Here is a 21,263-nt window from a genome sequence, read left to right as displayed (position 1 = left end):
GGGGGCTTACTTGGTTTATGATGCCCAGGAATCATTTCACCCATTTATCAGCCTCCACGAATCAAAGGGCCATGGAAGACAGCAAGTGACTCACCCAAGTTTTAATGGAGTCTGATCACCTATTGCAATGTCTTCCATATATTTTTGGTTTTGGTAACTGCAGTCGCCTGATAAGAATGGCATTTCATAGCCACACTCCAGTTTGCTGCTAGGTATATAATTTGTGTATGTATATATTAGATGTGTATGAATATATATGTGATATGTAAACTGAAACTAGGTTTAAGAAACAATATTTACTTGTCCACATGGAGTGTACTGTCCTGTATTTTTTAGTTCAATTTGATTCTTTTAATGCAGCCCATTCAGTCATCCTGATGGGGCACAGCCTACAGTGTGGAAAACACCAACCCAATGTTGTGTCCTCTCTCATCTTTCATAATAACTTGTAACTCCCTAACTGGCCTCTGTAATTAGCATTCAGTTCTCTCTCTTTTCTAGCTTTGGGATAGGCTTCTACCTCTGTGCGTGACCGTCACACTCCATATACGCGCAATGTGCCCAGCTAGGGCCAAAGCCAGGAGCCAGAACTAAATCCAGGTCTCCCACATGGATGGCAGGAATCCAATTACTTGAGCCATCACCACTGCCTCCTAGGATTTGTATTAGTAGGAAGCTGGAGTCAGGAGCCAGAGCCAGGTATCTAACCCAGGCACTCCAATGTGGGACTTAAATGTCAACCACAGGCCAAATGCCCACATCCTGTTTTTTGACTGTTGAGTATTTCTTAAGAGATCTAGGTAGGCTGTGATCACCTTTCATGTAACAATAAGTAAAAAGAGAATGGAGGAGTGAGGAGTCTGTGTGCTGTCTTCACCCCTGGAGCTGAAATACATGGGGTGTTTGTCAGAGATGAGAAATAATATAATATTCAAAAAGTAGAAACAAAGTAAGTGCCCAGTAAGGTGGAGTTTTAGTTAAAGAAACAAAATCTTTCCACCAGTCACGAAGAGACATGGCTGAGTGTTCTCTTCTGTTCTCTGTAACCCAAGACCATTTAGTCACGAAAGGCTGGAAAAATGAACTGATGTTGTGGAAATGTTCAAGGGTGGCAAGCACTGTTTCTCATGCTTGCATTCTCTCTCTTCTCTTCTCTTTCGCTGGCCTCTTCATGCCTCCTTAGGTGCCTCAAACCTGTTCTCAACATACCTGGCCAGGTGTCAACAGTACCTGCGCAGCATTCCTGACGTTCTGTGCCTGGAACTTCTAGAAAACATATTCTCATTGCTGCTCATCACCTCCACTGATCTCCACCCAGAGCCTCACTTGCCTGAAGACTACGCCGAGGATGATGATGTGGAGGGGAAGGGCCCCTTGGACTTGAGGTCCCCATCAGAGAGCCCCCAGCACACAGGACAGCCCGAGAGGAAGTCGGAACGAGGTTCCCTGGGAGGCCCCAGGAGCCTTGCTTGCACGACACCAAGCTGTCTGAAGGCAGAGCCAAAAGACAGTCCCCCAGGGCCTCAGAGCCACAGCTTCCTGGACCTAAAGCACTTTACCAGTGGGCTCAGTGGGTTCCTAGCAGATGAATTTGCAATAGGGGCCTTCCTCGGGCTTCTCCAGGAGCAGCTGGATGAGATCTGCAGTCACGGGCCCCCTGAGAAGCCAAAGATGCCAGAAGGCCAGAGCTGCTCTGGAAGTAGAGAGGGACTGCAGGGCCGCCTGCACCGCTTCTCCAAGGTTCTCTCCGAGGCCCAGTGGAGATACAAGGTGGTGACAAGCAACCTGGGCTCAGGTGAGAGGAGGGAGCCGCCCTGGTGGGTGCAGACAGTGGGGAGGGGCAAACATCCCAGGATTTCAGAAGAGAGCTGGAAGTGCATGTGGGTACCAGCATAACTCAGGAGCTTTCACCATGGCAACCAGCGTCAGATCCCCAGGGAACTCATAGCTCAGAGTCCAGTGTAGATCTTCTCCTTCCAGCTCCCCCAAGAGGCAGGTCAGTCAACGTTGACCACTCTCCTTATGTCCCACTGGGTTTGCTGTTTCAGAGGAGCAACCTTCCCGAAGATACCGGCCCATTGCCACGCGGCACCCTAGTCTCCGCCGGGGTCGTCGGATGAGGAGGAACCGGACAGGTAATCTTGTCATGCTTCACTCCCATACGCTAGACAAGTGATGTATTATTGCCACTTGGCTAGCATTCTGTAAGACAAAACACATGGTCAAAACAAACAAAAGTGTTGTGAAATTACCCTAGTCCCACACCTTGTTAATTTTTAACTTACCCTTCCAGAGAGTTTCCAGGCAATGCACTTATATCCTTTTATTTGTACAGATGCATCATACTATAAATATCAAGAGCTCATTTCACTCACTTACTTTATATGAGGCTACTTCAAGGTATTCCTGGAAAAATGAAATTAAAAGACAAGTTTAGCCATGGGCATTTAGTGAAGCAGTTAAGACACCTGTTTCCCATATCAGAGTACCTGAGTTTGCAACCCAGCTCCTGACTTCAGCATCCTATTAAGGCATACTCTGGGAGTAAGTAATAATAGGTAGCTTAAATAATTGGGTTCCAGAAACCCACAGGGGAGACTTGGATTAATTTCCTGACTCCTGGCTTTGGCCCAGCCCAGCCATTGCAAGCATTTGTGGGAGTAAACCAGGATATCCCAGAATATCTAAGTAGTTAGCTAACTGGCTATCTCTTTCTATTTCTCTTTCTCTATTTATTTATTTTTTTTATTTGACAGGTAGAGATATAGACAGAGACAGAGAGAAAGGTCTTCCTTCCGTTGGTTCACTCCTCAAACGGCCACTATGGCCGGCGCTGCGCTGATCTGAAGCCAGGAGCCAGGTGCTTCCTCCTGGTCTCCCATGCGGGTGCAGGAGCCCAAGCAGTTGGGCCATCCTCCACTACCCTCCCGGGCCACAGCAGAGAGCTGGACTGGAATAGGAGCAACCGGGACTAGAACCCGGCGCCCATATGGGATGCCAGCGCCGCAGGCGGAGGATTAACCAAGTGAGCCACAGCGCCAGCCCCTCTCTATTTCTTTTTAAATTTAAATTTTAGAAGTTAATTATTTTGGTGAAAAAATACAAAAATCCATAGTTTTTTCACACTTTCCATGAACTTTTTGAAGTATCCTTCTATTTACAGATGTATCATATGAAATATTGAGAACTTCTTTCACTTATCATTTTAAAGTTTTAGTGTTCCATTATCATATATACCTTGTGCATGAACATTTAAGTTGTTTCCAGCTTTTTGTTACTATAAACAGTGCTACAGTAAACAACCTTGTACCTATCTGGACAAACTTATATGAGTATAGAATAGGTTCCCAGCAGCAGAATTCATAGGTCAATGGTATGTAGGTATACAATATAAATAGATATTCCAAGATGCCTTGAAAAAGGTGGGCCACTTATATTTCTCCAGCTGTATGTGTGTGATTGTCTATCTCCATATATATCATCGATGAGTAGTGTCAGATTTTTCTAAGTCATTGCCAGTATCATTAACACAATAATCCTGCAATATTGCATTAATAATTTTTTTAGATTGAGAATGAATGTTATTGGACATTTATATTTATTGGGCATTTATGTTTTTCTGTGAACTGTCTGATCACATCTAAGGACCATTTTTCTTTTGAGTTTTCTTGTTGCATTACAGAAGCATCTTTATATACAGTACGGAAAATATTTTGTGATTATGTGCCTAGTTTTTCCCTGTTTTACTTTTTGACTGTTGATGGGTTTTCCCTAAAGTAATTTAATACAGGAGCATTATGCATGAGTACAGTATTAAATTTGTAGATAATCACATTTCTGCTATGGTCTTTGGTGCTGATCTTCTAAATGATTAGTTTCCTGTGTGCTGAGCATTATTAAGTCTCTCAAAGGAGGTACATGAGGCATACACCAAACCTTTGCCTTCAAAGAATTTGTAATTTACCTCTATAACTAGTAAACATGAAAAACTTGCCCTGAATTGAGGCACTGCCTGAAACAGAAGAAATCTCTTGGAAGGGGATATTAGCCTGGTTCCCAAAAGTTAGGGAAACAGATTTCACAAAGGAGTTGACACTTGAACCCCACTGAAGCCTAAGTGGGCTCTAGCTAAGTGGCTACTAGAAAGGGGATCACACTGGGTAGAGTGGAAGAGACCCTGCAAGAAACCTGGGAAGCTTCAAGGCTGAGTCACTGAGATCCTTAAACTGCTGAGTTAATAGGTTTGGGTCAGAAGGCAATGTTTGCATCCACTTGACCCATCCAGCCTAAGAATCTGCAACCTATCATCTCTCTCCTGCAGTTTTCCCTCTATAGGGCAGGCTAGGGGCCGACACTGTGGCATAGTGAGTAAAGCCACCACCTGTAATGGTAGTATTCCATGTGGGCACAAGTTTGAATTCTGTCTGCTCAATTTCCAATCCAGCTCCCTGCTAATGCACCTGAGAAAGCAGCAGAAGATGGCCCAAGTGCTTGGGCCCTTGCACCCATGTGGGAGATCCAGAAGAAGCTCCTGGCTTCAGCCTGTCCCAGCGTTGGCCATTACAGCCATTTGGGGAGTGAACCAGCGGATAGAAGACCTCCCCCCACCCTCTGTATCTCTGCCTTTCAAATAAATAAAATAAATCTGTTTTTTTAAATATAGATGAAAGTGTATACACTTTTTTTTAAGATTTATTTATTTATTTGAAAGGCAAAGTTACAGAGAGGCAGAGGCAGAGAAAGAGAGAGAGGTCTTCCATCCACTGGTTCACTCCCCAAATGGCTGCAGCAGCCAGAGCTGGGCCAATCCAAAGCCAGGAGCCAGGAGCTTCTTCCAGGTCTCCCAAGCGGCTGCAGGGGCCCAAGGACTTGGGCCATCTTCTACTGCTTTCCCAGGCCATAGCAGAGAGCTGGATCAGAAGTGGAGCAGCTGAGACTTGAACCAGCACCCATATGGGATGCCGGCACTGCAGGCAGCAGCTTTATCCGCTATGCCACCCACAGTGCTGGCCCCACAAATCTTTTAAAAAAAGAAAGAGAGAAGGAGAAGGAGAAAGAAAAAAAAAGAAAAGAAAAGCAGCCCAAACAGTGAGCCAAGGGGACTCATGGGCATTCTAGCCCTCATGACTGTGGCAAGGGAAAATGAGCCTCTAGCACTTAAGGAAAGCTGATGTTGACAAACTTTTCCTCCAGGGCTTTGAATTCTGTGGTCTTTGGCAGGGTGGGATTTAAACTTTCATTCTCCACTTTTTCAAATATGAAAACATTGTTTTCTGTATGCTTTATTTGTCATTTCATTGTGAACATAATCATTAGTCTTGGGTTTTTTTTTTTAATAACAAATGCAACTTTTTTAATTATTTGAGAAAGACTAGCGAGGGCTCCCAGTCGCTGGTTCGCGCCCCCAGATGCCTAAAACAAAGCCAGAATCCAGGAATTCAATCCAGGTCTCCCCATGGGCAGCAGAGACCCAGCCACAGGAGCCATCACCACCACCTCCCAGGATCCACATCAGCAAGAAAGCGAGGATTAAGAGCGGAGCCAGGACTCAAACCCAAGTGCTCTGATAGGGATGCAGGCATCTTAACTGCAAGACCAAATGCCTGCCCTCGTCTTCTGTGTCAGAAGGTGTTGTTGGTGCTGTTCTTTTTTAGAATATTTCTAGCACTTAGTGAGCAGAGGATAGCTGCTGACTCGTAGGAATCATTTGAAAGCTGCCAGGGTTTGAGACCCCTAGGTTGGAAACTACTGGTATAGGCTATGCCGGGTCAGCACTGGGGCCATGTTAAATCTACCCTCGGCCCTTGCCGTAGAAGGAGCAGTGAGTATATAACCACCTGTTAGTCTCTCACTCTGCCCAGATCTTGGCCTTGAAGCCAGCTTCATGCTTCCTACACTCGAAAGACGTGGTAATTGATTTCTTCTCTTCTTTCTAATACGTCTAGATGGCCGAGACCGAAGTTCCAACCCATCCCTGGAAAGCACAAGCAGTGAGCTGAGCACCAGTACTTCAGGTACGCAGCCACCTGCCAGCTGCCACCTTGCAGCATCTTTGCCCTGACACAGAGGTGCACGCACCAAGATGCAAAGCCAGGACTGAGCAGCTCGTGTCTGTTCAAGTGGCTTGGTGCTGGGGTGGCCCAGCAGACCAGCTGGGGAAAGGGAAAGGGCCATTTCCCTCCCAGTGGAGTTAGCCATCTTCAGAGAGAAAGGGGACGAGCCAAGGGTGGGAGTCGGAACTTAAGTCTTGTTTCCCAACATGGCAGCATGAGTTTCCCCTTCATGTGGAGGGGGAAAAGAAGCAAGACCCATTTACAGACCTTTTAGAGGGAGTCAGAGGAGATAAGCACTCTTCGGGGGGTGGTAGAAGTATAGTTTCTGCTCCATTTCTGTAGCTTCCCTGTCCCCCCACAACCCTGTGTCCCCACAGAGGGAAGTCTGAGTGCTGCGAGTGGGCGGAATGAGCTGGAAGGCCGGCTGCAGCCCCAACCTCATAGTTCACTGCTCCCCATGATGTTCTCCTCGCCGGAGTCCCTGCTCGCCTCCTGCATCCTTCGCGGGAACTTTGCAGAAGCCCGTCAGGTAAGAGAACCCTCACCCGGCTCTTGTCATAGTGAGGATTGCTGAGCCAGCCCCTTGCTGGCTGTGGCTGCCGTACCTCTGTAGAACTGGGTGTGTGTGCAGCCAGGGCCATTGGGAGGGAGCACTTGAGGGGCCACCTGGAGCAGGAGAGAGTGTGTGTGCAGGCCCAGTCCTCAGCACTGCAGGTTCGGGGACGTTGAATCATTGGTGTTGTTTATATAAACAATGTCTTTTAACAAGATTAAAAAAAAATTCAGCTGGAATCCTACCACTTCAAAACATTGGACTGTTTTGTTTCTCTCCTTGTACGCCTTCTCACATGTTTTTATAAAGGTAAAAATCATGATGAAGACCATTTTCTGTGGTCAGTAGAGCACTCAGGCAATATACAAGAAATCTAGTGAGCCAGCCGGCTAGGATGTCCGTGTTGTGTCGGGAAAGTAGCAGCAGAGAGGTAAGCAGAATGAGTCATAGCCTCTCTGAGCTCTCATATCCGCCTTTGAAACCGGAGTGAAATAGAGTGTAATACCTGCTTCTCCTGCCTTGTGACAATGCCAAGAGGGGTATACGCGAGTTCTGAGAAATACAAGCATCGTCTACTGCTGTTTAACTTAATCACATGAAATACCACCCTTCTAATTCTGAAAACCCTCTTGCTGTATTGATGACACTTACGCTGGTCCCTTTACTTGTAGGTAAAACATTTCCTGTCATATGAGTTCAGTGGTTGAGAAATAAATCTGGGAGAAACTTGGATGATAGGATATTTTCGCTTAACTCCTGCTGATCATTTTAGATCTCATACTCTGATGATGATACTAGTTGTTATCCTCTGCAGAGACAGGACCTCCCCAACCTTTCTGGAACCCAAAGCCAAAGGAAATTGACTGGACTCCCATGATTCTTTTTCCCCAAGTGTCCTCTACTTCTTTGCCTTTCCTGGGGCTTTTATTCTCTTCTCTTTTTTTTCAATAAAAAATTTATCTTTTAGCCAGTTTACAGAATAATTTGTGCATGTTATGAGAAAATTCCAGAAAATAGAAACAAAGAAATCAAGAGTTTTTTAAAATTCTGTTATATAGAACAACCAATATTAAAGATAAAGTTTATTTTTGGCCAATATTATTCCAAAATATATACAGAGAGACTTTGAAAGGTTCCTGGAAAAAGGAAATTAAAAGATAAGTTTATTTTACACAAGAAAATTTTGAAACCCATGCAGAGTTTTTTATAATACGCATTTTCCAGGAACTTTTTAAAGATTTTTTGTATAGCTAAGTCAAAAAAAACTTTATATTGTCACTTTTTTTTACATTATGATATAAATATTTGCCTTATAACTTTGAATTTAGTAACCTTATAATAGTTTGATCAAATAGCTGTTTTTAACCATTTTCCTACCACTCAACATTTAAATTGTTTTCAGCCATTTAATAGTTGGAGTAAATCATGCCAAAGTGATGGCCTCTAAGCATTATGGCTTTTGGATTATCTCCTTAAGAACATTCTTCACAAAAATTACTGGTGAGGGGGAGGCTTTTGGCATAGCAGTTAAGACACCATTCATACCACGCATATCTCACACTGGGGTAACTGGGTTGAAGTCCCAGCTCTGCTTCCAATTCCAGCTCCCTAGTAATATACACCCTGGAGACAGCAAGTGATAGGTCCCTGTCACTTACGTGGGAGAACTAGATTGAGTTCCTAGCTCCTGATTTCAGCCTAGCCCAGCCCTAGATGTTGTAGCATCTGGGGAGTGAAGCAGTGGCTGAAAGACCTCTTTCATCTGTCTCTCTCTGCCTTTCAAATGAAAAATAACTAATTGACAATTTCTTTAAAAATTACTGCGACAGAGGTTGGCACTGTGCTAAAGAAGGTCTTGCCTCCTCGTGTGGTACTAGCATCCAAAGTTTTAAGTTCAGATCCCAGCTGCCTCACTTGCAATCCAGCTCCCTGCTAATGCACCTAGGAAAAGCAGTGGAAGATGACCCAAGTGCTTGGGCCTCTGCATCCATGTGGGGAACCTGGAAGAAGTTCCTGGCTCCTGGCTTTGGGCTGGCCCAGCCCCAGCTATTGTAGCCATTTGGGGAGTGAATCAGCAGATGGAAGATCTCTCTCTTATTCTCTCTCTCTCTCTCTTTCTCTTTTTGTATCTTTCAAATAAATAAATCCTTTTTAAAAATTACTGGGACACGGTTGGGGCGCCAGATTCTGTCCCAGTTGCTCCTCTTCCAGTCCAGTTCTCTGTTGTGGCCCGGGAAGGCAGTGGAGGATGGCCCAAGTGCTTGGACCCTGCACCCGTGTGGGAGACCAGGAGGAAGCACCTGGCTCCTGGCTTCAGATCGGCGCAGCTGTAGCGGCCACTTGGGGGGTGAACCAATGGAAGGAAGACCTTTCTCTCTGTCTCTCTCTCTCTCACTGTCTAACTCTGCCTGTCAAAAAGAAAAGAAAAAAAAAACTGGGACAAAAGATAGAAACATTTTTAAAGCTTTCTAGGTTACCAGACAGCCTTTCACACAATTGGGACAGTTCCTTCCATGGGACCCCAGGGATTTATTTTGACACTTCGTTATTGTGATAGGTGCAAAATGGTATTATCCTTACACTCCTAGGTTACTGGTTATGTAAGTTTCTCATGAACGTACCATGAATTTCCTCTAAAATCACCTGTGTGTCTGCCTGTCTTCCACTAGGCTTTTGGGGGTTTTCCTACTGCCCTTTATGAGTTATTTTTAAGACTGACCTACTATTTTAACATTCATTGCCCACCTGGCCCTATAAAATAGACAGTGTAGGACCCACCAGGGTTTGATAATTGGCAAGCTCTCCAGTCCACCCCACGCTCCTCCCCATCCCGTGACAGGTGGTGTTCATGTTCAACCTGAAGTCCTCGCCCAGCTCGGGGGAACTGATGTTCATGGAGCGCTACCAGGAGGTGATCCAGGAGCTGGCCCGGGTAGAACACAAGATCGAAAACCACAGCTCAGATGGCGGTAGCAGCACCATTCGGAGAACTGGCAGTGGCCGCTCAACTCTGCAGGCCATTGGTAGCGCGGCAGCCGCAGGTCAGGCTTCCCTACTGCCACCTGGGGTCAGGGGGCGGGGGGAGAAATGCCCACGTCATAGGGGAGCAGTCCCCGCACCCCCATCTTGACCACTGAGCCCCTCTTGCTCTTCCTCTCCATGCCGTTGTTCTGAGGCTGGGAGAGAGGGCTGTCATGACAGGGTTAAGCAACTCCTTCTCCTGATAGAAGCGGGAGTTAGAGGCATTCTAACCCCCGGCTTTTTGTTCCACTGCTGGGTGTCCAGGGATGGTATTTTACTCCATCTCTGATGTGACCGACAAGCTGCTCAGCACCTCGGGAGACCCCATCCCCACGCTCCAAGAGGACTTTTGGTTGAGCACCACTCTGTTGGAGCCCAGTGCTCCCCTGAGAGAGGTGCTGGAGGATCTCAGCCCCCCCGCCATGGCTGCCTTTGACCTGGCTTGCTGTCAGTGCCAGCTCTGGAAAACCTGCAAGCAGCTCTTGGAAACAGCCGAGCGGCGCCTGAACAGCAGCCTCGAGAGCCGGGGTGAGTGTGCTGCTCCGGCTGCGTGCCTACTTCTCAGACAGGGAGGGGGCGTCTGAGAGTTGCCAGCTCGTACAGGAAGAAAGTAGTTTTGGGGGGTAGGAGGACAAGGGGAAAGGATTAAATTTCTCGTGATGTGAAGGTGAGAGCACCTCTTTCTTTTTTTCTTTATTTTATTTATTTGAAAGGCAGAGAGAGAGAGAGATGGACCTTTTATCTGTAGATTCACGCCCCAAATGGCCACAATGGCCGGGGCTGAGCCAGGTCAAAGCCAGCAGCCAGGAGTTTCTTCTGGGTTTCTCACATGGATGCAGAGGCCTAAGCTCTTAGGTTGTCCTCTGCTGCTTTCCCAGGCACATTAGTAAGGAGCAGATCAGAGTGGAGCAGTGAAGCAGAACTGGAACATGAACCAGTGCCCATATGGGATGTTGGCGTTGCCGGTGGCAGCTTAACCCACCATGCCACAGTTTGTTTTCCTGCTTGCTTGCACTTTTTTTTTTTTTTTTTTTAAAGTTTTAGTTATTTAGTTGAGAGGCCGAGGCAGAGAGAGAGATATCTGCCATCCGCTGGTTCTCTCTCCAAATGGCCGTAACAGCTGGAGCTGAGCCAATCTGGAGCCAGGAGAGCCAGGAGCCTCCTCCAGGTCTCCCACATGGGGCCCAGGGACTTGGGATCCTCCGCTGCTTTCCTAGGTGCATTAACAGGGAGCTGGATCAGAAGTGGAGCAACCGGGACATGAACCAGTGCCTACATGGGATGCCGGCACTGCAGGCTGGGGCTTTAACCCACTGTGCCACAGCACTGCCACTCCACTCCACCCCTGCTTTCTTAATAGAAATAGCTAGCTGCAGTGATTTGAGAAAGCTCTTTTCCAGTATATAAGTTAGTACAAGAATGAGATACATTAAAAATCATATTAGTGGAATTTGTGCCTTTAGATTATATGTTCTCTCTTTGGTAAACCTCATTTCCTAAAAAAAAAAAAAAAAAAAAATGCCCAACTTGCTGGGGGCAGCAATCTCATGGAGATGCCGGAGAGTCTGAATCTGCTCCAGTTGACAGGTGGGTTTTCTTGCCAGAGGTAGTCCTGGGACCTCAAGCATGAAGTAGGCCAGGTGTGGTGGTTGACACTCAAAATGGAGCATCCATTTCCTCCTTAATACAGGACAAGACAATCACAGACAGGACAGAGGGTCAAGTGTTTGGCTTAGCAGTTAAGACACTTGCATTCCGTATCACAGTGCCTGGGTTCAAGTCCTGGCTCCACTCCAGTTCTCACTTCTTATTAATGTGCACCCTGGGAGACAGCAGGTAGGTCCGTGCCAGCCACATGGGAGGCTTGTATTGCATTTTTGGCTCCCAACCTCAGTCCAGCTCAGTCCTAACCACTGCAGGCATTCAGGGAGTGAACCAGTGCATGACATTTCTGTGTCTCTCTGCCTCTCAGGTAGATAGATAGATAAACTCTTCTAGCAAAAATCTAGGACTGAGTATCTGTCTCTGAAAGGAACTTACTTTTCTTTGCATCCCTTTGTCTCTCATCTGTCTCCAGGCCGACGGCCAGACCACATTCTCAACGTGGATGGCATTCGAGGTTTTCCACTTGTCCTTCAGCACATCAGTAAGATTCTCAACTACCCACTTGTGTCAGCTGGACAAGCTAAGTCAGGTGTGCTGCGTTGCTCCCTTATTTCTTCCCTCCCCCCCCCCACCCCCGGACTTGGAACGCGAAAGCCAGCAGCAGACCACACTGTGTCTTTCTCACTTGCTTTCCACAGAGAGCCCAGAAGAAAAAGGAGGAGGCCCTCCACGGCACAGCATCATGGAACTGCTTCAGATGTGCTGGCCCAGCCTCACCGAGGACTGTGTTGCCAGCCACGCCACCATGTCCCAGCAGCTGGATCAGGGCCTACAGTCACTGCGAGAGGCGCTAGAGCTGCCAGGTACAAGGCAGTGGGCTTGGAGACAGGAAAGCAGATAAGGGCTCAACTGGGGGAATAAACACCCGAGAGCGAAGCAGCACTGGGGACGGAGGCTTAGGACTCAGGCAGCCTTTTTGTTGGCCAGAGCATAGCTCATCGCTTCACCTGGCTCTGCACCTCTCACTCCATCTGCTGATTCATTTTGCTCGTTCATAATGAGAAATGCACCCAGCAGGCACACGGTAGCTGTTGATCAACAATTCCCCCCAAAGATGGCTGTGCTCTTCTGAAAACTGTTCCGTGCCAGAGACACCAGAGGGTGCAAACAGAACGTGCACTCTGATTTCTCCAGACTGGAAGTTCTGCCTGGGCGAGAACCACCTTAGGGTTTTCTATCTGCCTTGTAAGCGTACCTCCCAAGATGGTCTGTGGGGTGTGTAGGAGGCCTGGTTCACATAGCAGGTCAGAAATGGACCCAAAGCTGGTTGCCCAGACAAAAGCTTATGTTGCTTCTGCTGTTACTCCTCTCAGAGCCCAGGGGTACTCCACTCTCTTCCCTGGTGGAGCAGGCAGCCCAAAAAGCTTCTGAAGCCGAGGCCCACCCTGTGCGTGTCCAGACTCAGCTCCTCCAGAAAAACCTGGGCAAACAGACCCAAGCAGGCAGCAGACAGACTGACTATGTGGGCACCTTCTTCAGTTACTGCAGCACCCTGGCTGCCGTTCTCCTGCGGAGTTTGAGCTCTGAGCCTGGTAAGTAGCAAGAAAGAGGAGAAGGAGTCATGAGTGTGCTGCAGGTGCTTAGAGCAAGGAAGAGCAAGTGCTTGATGCAGAGGTCCTGCGTGCTGCAGCAGCGAGGACACTAGATTTGTGAGACCTTCCCCCCGTTACTCAGCTCTGTTCGGCTTTGCACTAAGTGCGCTTGTACGGCACACGAGAGTACTCAGCAGTTCTGATGGAATTGGTGATTGAAAGCTGTCTGTCAGACCCTGATGGGTTTGAAGACCCAGCAGAGGAATGCAGACTCTGGTGTGAGCACCAGACGCTTCCTTGAATCCACTGAACAAGTATTGGTCGAGCATTCCTAATCAGAAAATCCAAAATCTGAAATGCTTCCAAATCCCAGACTTTTTGAATGACAATATGATGCGATGAGTAGAAAATTCCACACCTGGCCTCACGGGATGGGTCCCAGTGAAAACACAGGTGCGCTGTAGATACTGTGATGGAACAGGCACTTAGCAGCTGTTAATGACACGCACATCCCACACTGGAGAACCTGGGTTCAATTCCCATCTCTGGCTCCTGATTCCCGCTTCCTACCAATGCAGACCCTGGTGTGAATTGTGATCCCAGCTTCTGGCTCTTGCCCCAGCCCAGGCCCAACTGTTGTGGGCATTTGGGGGTAAACCAGAAAAGGAGATCATTATCTGTCTCTTTCTGTCTATCTCTCTGCCTCTCAAATAAGATTTTCAAATTATTTAAATAAATAAAATATTATGTAAAATTACCTTTAGGCTATGTGTATGGGAGAACTCCAAAAAGTTCAATGAAAATTAAAAGCTATAGAATTAAAAGATAATGTTATTGTGGTATACAAAAATTTGCAATCTTTATGTAGTTTTTTCCTTTTTTAAAGTTAGATTTCTTTTTTTAAAAGCTTTGTTTATTTATTTGAGTGGCAGAGTGACAGAGAAAGAAAGAAAGTGAACCATTCACTGGTTCACTCCCCAAAGTGCCATAATGGGAAGGACTGGGCCAGGCAGAAGCCAGCAGCCAAAAACTCCATGTGTGTGGCAGGGGGCCTAAGTACTCAGGCCATCCTCCATTACTTTACCAGGTGCATTAGCAGGGAACTGGACTGGAAACAGCAGCCACTCCAACATGAGATGCCAGATGCCACACCACTGTGACACAAAGCCAGTCCCCATATTTTTCCTTTTTTTCTTTTTTTTTTTTTTTTTTTTTTTTTAAGATTTACTCATCGATTTGAAAGGCAGAGTCAGAGGGAGGGAGAAACAGAAAGAGAGAGAAACTTGCATCCACTGGTTCACTCCCCAGATGGCCGTAATGCCAGGGCTGGGCCAGTCTGAAGCCAGTAGCTTCTTCTGAGTCTCCCACATGCATGCAGGGACCCAAGGACTTGGGCCATCTTCCACTGCTTTCCCAGGTGCATTAGCAGGGAGCTGGATCAGAAGAAGAGCAGCCAGGATGAGAACTGGCACCTATATGGGATGCTGGCACTGCAGGTGGTGGTTTAACCCCCCTATGCCACAGCACCGCCCCTCCCCCACCATCTTTTCTTAAAATGCTGTTTCCATGAAATTTTTGAAGACCTCTATGCATGAATTTCAAAGTTTTAACTGAAAAGTTCTGCCTTTTAACTCCATTTTTCACAGATTTTTTTTTTGGAGTACTCACATACAATGTGTATTTAAGACATAAATGAATTTTATGTTTAAGTTTGGCTTCCATCCCCAAGATACCCTATTATGTATAGGTAAATATTCCAAAATCTGAAAACATTTCAAATCCAAAACCACTTCCGTTCCCAAGCATTTTGGATATGGGATACTCAGCCTGCACTGTGTGCACTTCCGTCCTGTTCAAGAAAGCAAGAGTGAGCTGTCTGTGGCCATACCTGCCCACCGCAGGCCATCTGGGTGGGAGGTCCTCAGAGCAGTGGTAAGGTGTACATGAACTTGTAGTCAGGGTTGTGTTGAAAACACCCTCAACATAGAATGAATCAACAGAAGAGCTCACTTTTTGTTAATTGATTCTGAGTAACCATGATTGGGTAATCAGTCTGTGTTGTCACAACAAAGGTCACTTTGTCTACCTTTACAGGTCACGTGGAGGTCAAGGTAGGAAATCCCTTTGTTCTCCTGCAACAGAGCTCCTCCCAGTTGGTGTCACATCTCCTGCTGGAAAGACAAGTTCCCCCAAACAGGTAGGAGCCACCCCTCTAGGAGCTGGCCAGGGGCCTCCCTGATTACTCCATTAAGGAGTAATCCCAAGGCTCAGTGGGGCTGTGCTTGGGGCCAGCACAGAGGCTGGGTTTCTTCCATAACTTGCTTTTGCCTCATTTCTTTGTCTCTCTTGCCATCTCTGACATTTGTATTGTAGATAATCAAAGGTGACTCTTCACATCAAGATAGGCAAAAATTCAGACATCTGATAATACCAAAGTTGGTTAAGCTGTAGGAAAACCAGCATTCCCAGAAATTGCTGGAGGATGAAGGGTGGGGTATAAATCATTACAGCCCCTGTATGAAATCAGTTTGTCAATATCAGCTAAAATTATAAACTCGTGTGCCCCTTTACCTGCCAGTGCATATTGGGAAATTTATTGTGCAGTTTGATTATGAATGTGAAAAGTGAGGTATGTGCAGAATCATTTTATTACAGCCTTATATCAGAAAACCCATTGTTGACTAATTGGAAACAAGTTATTTTTCATCCACATGATGGAGTACTACACAGCTATAAAACTGAATGGAGCTCCTCTTTGTAGAGGGACATGAATGGGTCTCCCAGATTTGTCGTTAAATGAAAAAGCAAGGGCCAGAGGATGTGTTTAATAGATTGACTTTTATAAGAACTCTTAAGAGCACTTACTGTCATTTGCTTGTGTAATCACAAAGAAATTGCAAGATAGGGTGATTGTGCCTGCATATTCAGACCTTGCACGCCCTCTGCTTCACTCCCTGCAGGCTGGCTGCCCTTCTGGCGGGAGAAGGTCTTGGCCTAAGTGTGCCGCAGGTCATCCTCAGCTGCTGCTGCGAGCCCCTCGCTCTTTGCTCTTCCCTGCAAAGCCAGCAGACATCATCCCTCCTGGCCCACCTGGGCGTCCTGGCCCAGCAGCACACCTCCCGTTGCCTGGGTGATCTCCCGCTGCCCACACCGAGCTCCCCGAAGCCAGCCGAGAACCCCCCATTGGAGAGAAAGCCTCACTCTTCCCCAAAGGATTCTTCACCCTCAGCTCTCACCTCCTCCACTTTGGCCTTCCTTAAGTCCCGCTCAAAGCTCCTGGCGACGGTGGCCTGCCTGGGGGCCTCCCGGGGGTTAAAGGTCACCAAGCCCACCTTGTCCTGGAAGGAACTTCGCGGCCGCAGGGAGGTGCCTCTGACCGCAGAGCAGGTCGCCCGAGAGTGTGAGCACCTTCTGGAACAGTTCCCTATGCTGGAGGCCGCACTCCTGGTCGCCTGGGAGCCCCTACGAGGGTCCTCCGAGCAGGGACAGCGTCTGGCAGCGAGTCTCTGTGGTCGGCCCAGTCTCTCTCCTGTCCTCCTGGGCCTGCATTCTCCCCTTGCCCTGGATGTACTCACTGAAGCCTTCCAGGAAGCCCTGGTGGCCAGAGACTGGCCCCGGGCCCTGCGGCTCACAGAAGTGTATGGGCGAGACTCGGACGACCTGAGCAGCATCGAGGATGCCGTGCTGAGCTGTGCCGCGGCCTGTGGTGAGCAGAAAGCTGTGCCTTCCTCCTCCCCTAGAGGCAGGAAAAACCATGTCCAGCACTGCGTGCAGCCCTCACAGTCACTCTAGAGAAGAGTACCACCACAGGCTCATGTGACAAAGGCTTAGAGGGAGCAGGGAACTTGCTGCGGTGGGCTGGAGCTTAGAACTAAGGCTGACTTTAGAGTGGGCACTCAACGGATAACCAGTACCAGGGGGCTTCAGCAAGTTAACAGGAAAACGGAAGTAACAGATAAGCTTGGGGTGGGCATTTGTTGCGGTGATGAAGATGCTGCTTGGGAGGCCCACATCCCGTATCAGAGGGCCCGGGTTCAAGTCCCAGCTCTGCTCCTAATTCCAGCTTCTGGCTGCGCTCACCCTAGAGGCAGCAGGTAATAGCTCAAGTTTTTGACTCTCCGCTGCCCACATGGGAGACCCAAATTGATTTCTTGGCTCCCAGCTTCAGCCTGACCCCAGCCCTCACTATTGCAGACATTTAAGGAAGGAACCAGAAGATGGGAGATCCCTCTGTGTCTCTCTGCCTATCAAATAAATAAAAATAAGTAAATTAAATTTTTTTAAAAGATAAGCTTATTTTAGCATGAAGAATTTTGGAATCCTTGCATAAAAGGGATCTTTATTTAGAGCTATGGGAAATATGCATTATGAAAATATTACACGATTTCCAAAATTTTCGTGCATCAAAACAAAGTTACCAATTCCATTTTTCCATGAGCTGGTTGAAGTGTGTTCCTATTCTTAATGCTACATGTCAGAATCACTGTGAAATTTTTATTAACTACAAATAATCTGAACTCTAGGCCCAAAGGGTCAGAATGGGGTTCAGACAAGTGTTTAAAACAAGGCCCTAGGGCCGGCACCGTGGCTCACTAGGCTAATCCTCCGCCTGCGGCACCGGCACACCAGGTTCTAGTCCCAGTCGGGGCGCCAGATTCTGTCCCGGTTGCCCCTCTTCCAGGCCAGCTCTCTGCTGTGGCCCAGGAAGGCAGTGGAGGATGGCCCAAGTGCTTGGGCCCTGCACCCGCATGGGAGACCAGGATAAGTACCTGGCTCCTGCCATCAGATCAGCGCGGTGCGCCAGCCACAGCGCACCAGCTGCGGCGGCCATTGGAGGGTGCACCAACGGCAAAAGGAAGACCTTTCTCTCTGTCTCTCTCTCTCTCTCACTGTCCACTCTGCCTGTCAAAATAAATAAAATAAAATAAAACAGGGCCCTACATCCTTTTTCTGTACAGGACTTAGTCAGCCACACAAACTCCATTGCAGTGCCCCCACTCTGCCATTGTACATGAAAGCAGCCACAGTTGCTACGTAAAGCAAAGAGTGATAGAAGACTTCTAAAAATGGACTGTGAGCCTGCTGCACAACCCTGATTTAAAAGCTCCCCAGGAGATCTTGATGTCTAACTAGAGAGGAAAGTCAATGAGCTGCAGCACTCTGCTAGGACAGCAAGTGTCAAGTGCACTGTAGGGACTGCCTTTGGGGTAGGGGCCTGGCTGCCCCTTGGAAAGAAGCAAATCCCTCCTGGAGAAGGTGAAGAAGTCCACTGGCTGGCATATGGGATTCACTCCGTGCAGTCAGCTCCAAGATCAGATTTGTGAAGTGGGTTGTGGGGGCTCTGCTAAATCATAACAGTAGGATGTCCAGGGGGTGGGACTAGTTTACCTGAAATAACTTTCTTACCTGGCACAGACTAGAGACTGCGAGAAAGCTGAAGTACCACCAAGGTGAGTCAGTGCTGTACTTGCAGCAGGCCAGAAGGTAGAGAGCTTCATCTCTTCCTTCCCTCTCTTTCCTCCTTTCCTTTTCTTTCTCCTCTCCTTCCTCCTTCCTGCCTTCTCTCCCTTCTGAAAGTCCCTAGACTCATGTTTACACAAAAGGGAAACACAGGGTAGAGCATTTCCTCTTGTCGTGTAAGGGTCCCAGGTGCAAAAACAAGATAAGGTCACATGGATCTTAAGGATCCTCCAAGCTTCCATTTTATGAAATTGAACAAAGCCCTGCTCTTTAAAAAAATTATTTATTTAAAAGGCATATATATATATATATATATAGAGAGAGAGAGAGAGATCTTCTGTCTGCCGATTCACTCTCCAAATGTCCACAACAGCCAGGACTGGGCCAGGCTGAAGCCAGGAGCCAGGAACTCTTATCTGGGTCCCCCATGTGGGTGGCAGGAGCTCAGTCACTTGGGCCGCCTTCTGCTGCTTTCCCAGGTGCGTTAGCAGGGAGCTGCATCAGAAGCAGAGCAGCCGGGACTCCGATGCTGGCATCTCAGGCAGCAGGTTAACCCACTGTGCCACAAAGCCCTTCTAAGAAGTTAACCTGAGTCCTTGAGCTATCCTGGTACCAAGTTTGTGCCTCTGGCTGTCTTTTTTTTTTTTTTTTTTTTTTTTTGTCTTACAGAAAAAGAAGGTTGGCATTATCTGTTTGCTGTGAAGGACGCAGCTCTGAGAAGTCGGCTGGCCCTCCTGTTTGTGGACAGGTGGCCTCTGGACTTCTGCCTGGAGATCCTGGCCTACTGCATCTCAGACACAGCTGTTGAAGAGGGACTGAAGTGTGAGCTGCAGAGGAAGCTGGCGGAGCTGCGCGTGTATCAGAAGGTAAGGGCCATGGCATGGAGAGGAAGGAAACAGCCTCTTCATACAAAGGAGGATTTAAAGAAACAGAAGCCTGAACCTGGATTTTGCTCTGCTTATGTTCTGAGATGGACAGCAAGGAGGCCTCCTATCGGTTTCTTAGGATTTTAAACATGTGTGCATTAAGCAGGGGTAAAAGTAGCAAAATTCACACTGGAGTGGTGCTGTGCCTTGCACAACGGCTTTTTCACATGTGTGTTTGTGTGCGTTTTATGTGTATTGTGTCTTTTCTAAAGACTCTATTAAATTTGCAGAGCCATTTTGAAAGGATGCCTGAAAGGGCAAGATTCTCACGGGATGTGTTTCACAGATTTAAAAGGCACAGCTATATAACATGGGGGAAAGATGCGCTGATTTTCCCATGTGTCAGAGCCCCACTAGCGACAGTGAAAATGGCAAGTGGGAAAGGTTTTCTTCTCATTCCTTCTCAGCAGTTTCATGCAGAGCTCTATGGAATGTGAGCCCACAAGCAAAGAGGATATCTGAGGTAGAATTCTGAGCTGGAGGAGCATGGTGCATGTGACCTTAGAAGGCATGGAAGAGGCCGGCATTGTTTCGCAGCAGGTTAAGCCACTGCCTGCAAGGCCGGCATCCCATATGGGCACCATTTCTAGCCTCAGCTGCTCCCCTTCCAATCCAGCTCCCTGCTAATGCACCTGGAAAAGCAGCAGAAGATGGCCCAAGTGCTTGGGCACCCGCCACCCATGTGGGAGATCTGAATGGAGTTCCAGGCTCCTGGCTTCAGCCTGACCCAACTCCAGCTATTGCAGCCCTTTGGGGAGTGAACCAGCAGGTGGAAGATATCTCTCTCTCTCTCTCTCTCTCTCTCTCTCTCTCTCTCTCTCTCTCTTTCTCTCTGTGTGTGTGTGTGTGTGTCTCCTTCTCTCTCTCTAACTCTGCCTTTAAAATAAATAAATCTTTTTTTTTTTTTCTTTTTTGACAGGCAGAGTGGACAGTGAGAGAGAGACAGAGAGAAAGGTCTTCCTTTGCCGTTGGTTCACCCTCCAATGGCCGCTGCGGCCGGTGCACCGCGCTGATCCGATGGCAGGAGCCAGGTGCTTATCCTGGTCTCCCATGGGGTGCAGGGCCCAAGCACCTGGGCCATCCTCCACTGTACTCCCTGGCCACAGAAAGAGCTGGCCTGGAAGAGGGGCAACCGGGACACAATCCAGCGCCCAGACCGGGACTAGAACCCGGTGTGCCAGCGCCGCAAGGCGGAGGATTAGCCTAGTGAGCCACGGCGCCGGCCCAAATAAATAAATCTTTTAAAAAAAAACAAATTCTGGAAGCCTCTATGAACTATCCTCGTCAGTGAAAGGCCTCCACCCTGGCTGTCTGCCTTACCTTCGCTTTCTAATTATACAAGAGATCTTCAGAAAGTTTGTGGGAAATGCATGTTATGGGAAAAAAAAAATACATGGACTTCAAAAAAATGTTTTGCAGTAAATAAACTTGTCTTTTAATTCGTCTTCCATGAACTTTTTGAAGTCCTCTCATACTTCCCAGGCAGGCTTATTCTCCTCTCTAAATGATCTTTGTCCCACCTGGTCTCTTCTCCCTCTCTCCTGGCAAATTGGGACAGGCTGGCCCTGGCCACTGCTGAGTTGCTGCTGGAGGGAGAAGCTGCAGTGTGGTTTGCTGGATTTCCCTGTCTCTTCCCAGATTCTGGGTTTGCAGACTCCCCCAGCATGGTGTGACTGGCAGGCCTTGAGGAGCTGCTGTGTGGAGGACCCGTCCGCTGTCATGAACACGATCCTGGAAGCGCAGGTACTCTTCCTCGGTGGCATTTCGCTTCATCCTCATTCCCAGCGCTGCAGTTCCTTAGCTGGTTGTGTAGACCCCTTTCCACGGAGCAATGCCTATATTTTTTAATAACTGTACTACATTCTGTTTTCTTTAATTGTGAAATTCACCAACATACAGGTAAGTCTAGACAATAATACGGCCGACGCTTTTGTGCTGTCACCCTTGCATGTGTGTCTAAGATTATCTACACTGGATACGTTAGGTGTGGTATGTAGACCTACAGTGGAATTGCTGTGTCACCAGGCGTGAGCAGCCTCAGCTTTACTAAGAT

The 21,263-nt window shown here is 47.7% G+C and overlaps 1 protein-coding gene across 3 annotated transcripts in view; it reads left to right on the top strand.

Annotated features, from left to right (window-relative positions):
- ZFYVE26 (zinc finger FYVE-type containing 26) overlaps positions 1-21,263 on the top strand; it is a 76,299-nt gene that overhangs the window by 19,512 nt on the left and 35,524 nt on the right. For all 3 annotated transcript variants that reach the window (XM_017349400.3, XM_002719561.5, XM_070065134.1), the window contains 13 exons: positions 1,184-1,795; positions 2,049-2,135; positions 5,946-6,014; positions 6,431-6,582; positions 9,446-9,647; positions 9,892-10,155; positions 11,705-11,821; positions 11,931-12,095; positions 12,606-12,824; positions 14,919-15,021; positions 15,785-16,530; positions 18,954-19,150; positions 20,849-20,953. In XM_017349400.3, coding sequence (XP_017204889.2) covers positions 1,184-1,795; positions 2,049-2,135; positions 5,946-6,014; positions 6,431-6,582; positions 9,446-9,647; positions 9,892-10,155; positions 11,705-11,821; positions 11,931-12,095; positions 12,606-12,824; positions 14,919-15,021; positions 15,785-16,530; positions 18,954-19,150; positions 20,849-20,953 — 3,038 coding nt within the window. The remainder of the gene's footprint in view (positions 1-1,183; positions 1,796-2,048; positions 2,136-5,945; positions 6,015-6,430; positions 6,583-9,445; positions 9,648-9,891; positions 10,156-11,704; positions 11,822-11,930; positions 12,096-12,605; positions 12,825-14,918; positions 15,022-15,784; positions 16,531-18,953; positions 19,151-20,848; positions 20,954-21,263) is intronic.

The sequence above is a fragment of the Oryctolagus cuniculus genome, chromosome 20, assembly GCF_964237555.1.
Source record: "Oryctolagus cuniculus chromosome 20, mOryCun1.1, whole genome shotgun sequence".
NCBI classification, from domain to species: domain Eukaryota; kingdom Metazoa; phylum Chordata; class Mammalia; order Lagomorpha; family Leporidae; genus Oryctolagus; species Oryctolagus cuniculus.
This window is presented reverse-complemented; position numbering and strand designations above follow the sequence as displayed.